At 38.2% G+C, this 2,901-nt stretch overlaps 1 protein-coding gene across 1 annotated transcript; it reads left to right on the top strand.

Annotated features, from left to right (window-relative positions):
- Positions 1-1,844: 1,844 nt before the first annotated feature.
- On the top strand, positions 1,845-2,658 carry LOC142310143 (heat shock protein beta-11-like). The gene has a single exon (XM_075347624.1). It carries the CDS (start codon positions 1,912-1,914, stop codon positions 2,512-2,514), a length of 603 nt encoding a protein of 200 aa, XP_075203739.1. The 5' UTR covers positions 1,845-1,911; the 3' UTR covers positions 2,515-2,658.
- The last annotated feature ends 243 nt before the right edge of the window (positions 2,659-2,901 follow it).

Below are 2,901 nucleotides of genomic sequence, written 5' to 3'. Positions count from 1 at the left end.
TAGGCCGCCCATGACCACGACAGTCGATGGTCCGGCGACAAGTAAGTTAGTTGCACCTGCCCCGTGGGGCGCTACACTTATGTATTCTGTGATATGCAAATAGCCTCTTCAAAATGAAGAGGACTTGATCTCTGGTGCCACCTATTTGTTGTAGCAATTCTAAAATTCAAATTTGACCCTTTAACGAGCCTTGCCAGATGACGTGGGATAAGAAGTCAAACCAGAGACGTCATTTGAAACACGTTTGAACACGTTTGCAAATAGAGTTTCAGGTTTGGCTTCTAATCCTAAGTCATGTGGCAAGGGTCATTAAAGGGTCGATATTGAATTTTAGGATTGCTACAACCAACAGGTGCCTCCAGACATTACGTTTTCTTCCTTCTGAAGAGGTTATTTGAATGTTTACATTCCCAGATGAGCATTGCATAGGCTAGTTTCACACATCCGGCATTTTGCCGTATTGCCGGATCCGGTACACTCCAGTACAGTGTTAATACTGTACAATGGCATCGCAGCAAGCTACGGTCACATGCTCCGATCATATTACAGCATGTGACCGTAGATGCCGCGATGTCATTGTACTGTATTACACTGTACTGGAGTGTGCCGAATCCAGCAATCCGGCGAATTGCTGGATGTGTGAAACTAGCCATAGTCTCTAAATCTCCTTACACCAGTCTAGCACTCTCTGGAAGGAGAAACCTTCGACCTTAGACCTTCTACGTATATTGAAAAACACCATAGACATGAGACAAAGGTCTGCCAGCAGATGTATTCAAAAATAGCAGTTGCACTCAAGTAAAGGGAAGGAGAAAAAAACAAGGATGTAGATAGTGAATATTGTAATGTGAATACGTATTACTGCTAAGAAAACATGAAAAAAAAATGTGAATATTGTATGTCATGTTCAGTTTGCACCAGTTCAGACTATGAGATTAGGAAGTGCCGGCAATTTTTCTAGTTTGTATTATGGAGTCATGTCCTTTGTCTGCGCACTCCTCCCAGTTATTTCAGATATTTTTAATTTTCCTTTTGCAGGTTCTATTCTAGCCCATATAAAAGTTCAATTTGGACAAGAGAGGCATAGCATTTAGAGTAGGACCCAGATGAGAGTTACACCTTGACATGGTATCTTGGCACAAGTAAATTTGGCCACCTTTATTTGCTAAGTAACTCAGATTTTTCAAAGATATTTTCCATAGAAAAAAATGTCTTCATGTTTTCTTGGCAGTAATGCGTATTCGCATTCCAATATTCACCATCTACATGTTTTTTTCTCCTTTTTACTTGAGTGCAACTGTTTTTTTAGATATTGTATGTCATGTTCAGTATGCACCAGTTCAGACTATGAGATTAGAAAGTACCGGCAATTTTTCTAGCTTGTATTATAGATTCTTGGTAGCAGATGTAGGCATTTGGCTGAACGAACGACTCAAGTATTGTCCTACTACCCTACACACATTTCTGACTATACATCAAAAAGCTTTGCTAGACTCAAATATTAAAATTAAATAGACCTTGCATATTATCAACAAACGTAGCAATATATGGCAATATATCTAAAATAGTAAAATATTCAGCTCCATTGGAAACCTATGTAAGCACATTGGCGGGATGAACAAGAAACAATGAGTGAATGCTGTAAGAATCCTTCCAACTGCTGGTCAGTATTGGCCTGAAACCTAAGACTCAATGTTACGTCAGAAGTGTTATTTCAGTGCATGAGACAAGGAGACTGAGTCATGAAGTTATGCAGAGCAATATTCACCAATAATCTAATGTGACCCATCGGCTAGGAATTCTAGACACGTATGGAAGTTTAACGGCAAGTATAAAAAGAGTCCAAAGAAATCTAAGACCCAGAGCTAGTCTAGGAGCTAACGGCATACGTAAATCTGTCTCAATAGAACTATGTTGTGCCTTTATGTTCAGAGGAAACATGATCCATGGAAGTCCTTCGTACAACCTTTATGGCCAGCCTCCTCAGACATCTTTACCAAGATGGAGGAGGACATGATACGAACAATTGAGGAGATAAAAGGCAACATGAGACGTATGGAACTGTTCCACCAGCAGTTGATGGAGGAGATGGTCTTTGAAGATAATAAGCCTCAACCACTGATGCCTTCTGGTGATATAATTTCCAGTGATGGTGGTTTTACACTTTCCTTGTGTGTTCAGGACTTTTCTCCCCATGAGCTCACAGTTAAACTGTTTGGAAGAAAACTTTTGGTTACTGGAGCCAACGAAACAAAAGCAGATGATGGGAACGGTTCCTTTTCCTTCAAGTGCCAGATCTTTAGGAAAGAGGCAGATCTTCCTCAAGATGTACGAGCAGAAGATATGAGATGCATTTTAACCTCTGATGGCCAACTGAAAATAGAGGCTCCGTGGCAGAATGCTCCAGCTCTGAAGGAGAGGAATGTGCCCATCCAACTTACAACTGTACAAGCAAAACAACAAAAAACAGAGGATGGCAAAGACACAAGGAATAACCAAAACTCCAAAACTTAATCATTGACTTTTATACTTTCCTAGATGTATGTTTGTCTGGTTTTACAAATTATCATCTGCAGCTAAATGGATTGCTGATAAGTATACCACACTGTTTGATATATGGAATATTTTTTATTATGTTAATAAAGTATTGAGATTGTTTATGACTTTTGGGTAATGTGATACAGCTTCCTTTGATATTTTGAGTTCTGGTACAGTGTGTATATATATATATATATATATATATATATATATACAGTGTATATGTATATTTTTTATATATATATATATATATATATATATATATATATATAAAAATATATATATATATACACACACACGCGCACACACACACATACATTTTAGACTTAGATCTCTGTTTACTTTGTCAAATAAATTGCCTAT

The sequence above is a fragment of the Anomaloglossus baeobatrachus genome, chromosome 5 (genome assembly GCF_048569485.1).
Source record: "Anomaloglossus baeobatrachus isolate aAnoBae1 chromosome 5, aAnoBae1.hap1, whole genome shotgun sequence".
NCBI lineage: Eukaryota > Metazoa > Chordata > Amphibia > Anura > Aromobatidae > Anomaloglossus > Anomaloglossus baeobatrachus.
Note: the sequence above shows the minus strand (reverse complement) of the source record. Positions and strands in the feature narration are given on the sequence as shown.

Bases quoted from the DNA above. Each gene is read 5' to 3' on its own strand.
- LOC142310143 (XM_075347624.1), top strand. From the start codon at position 1,912: ATGTTGTGCCTTTATGTTCAGAGGAAACATGATCCATGGAAGTCCTTC.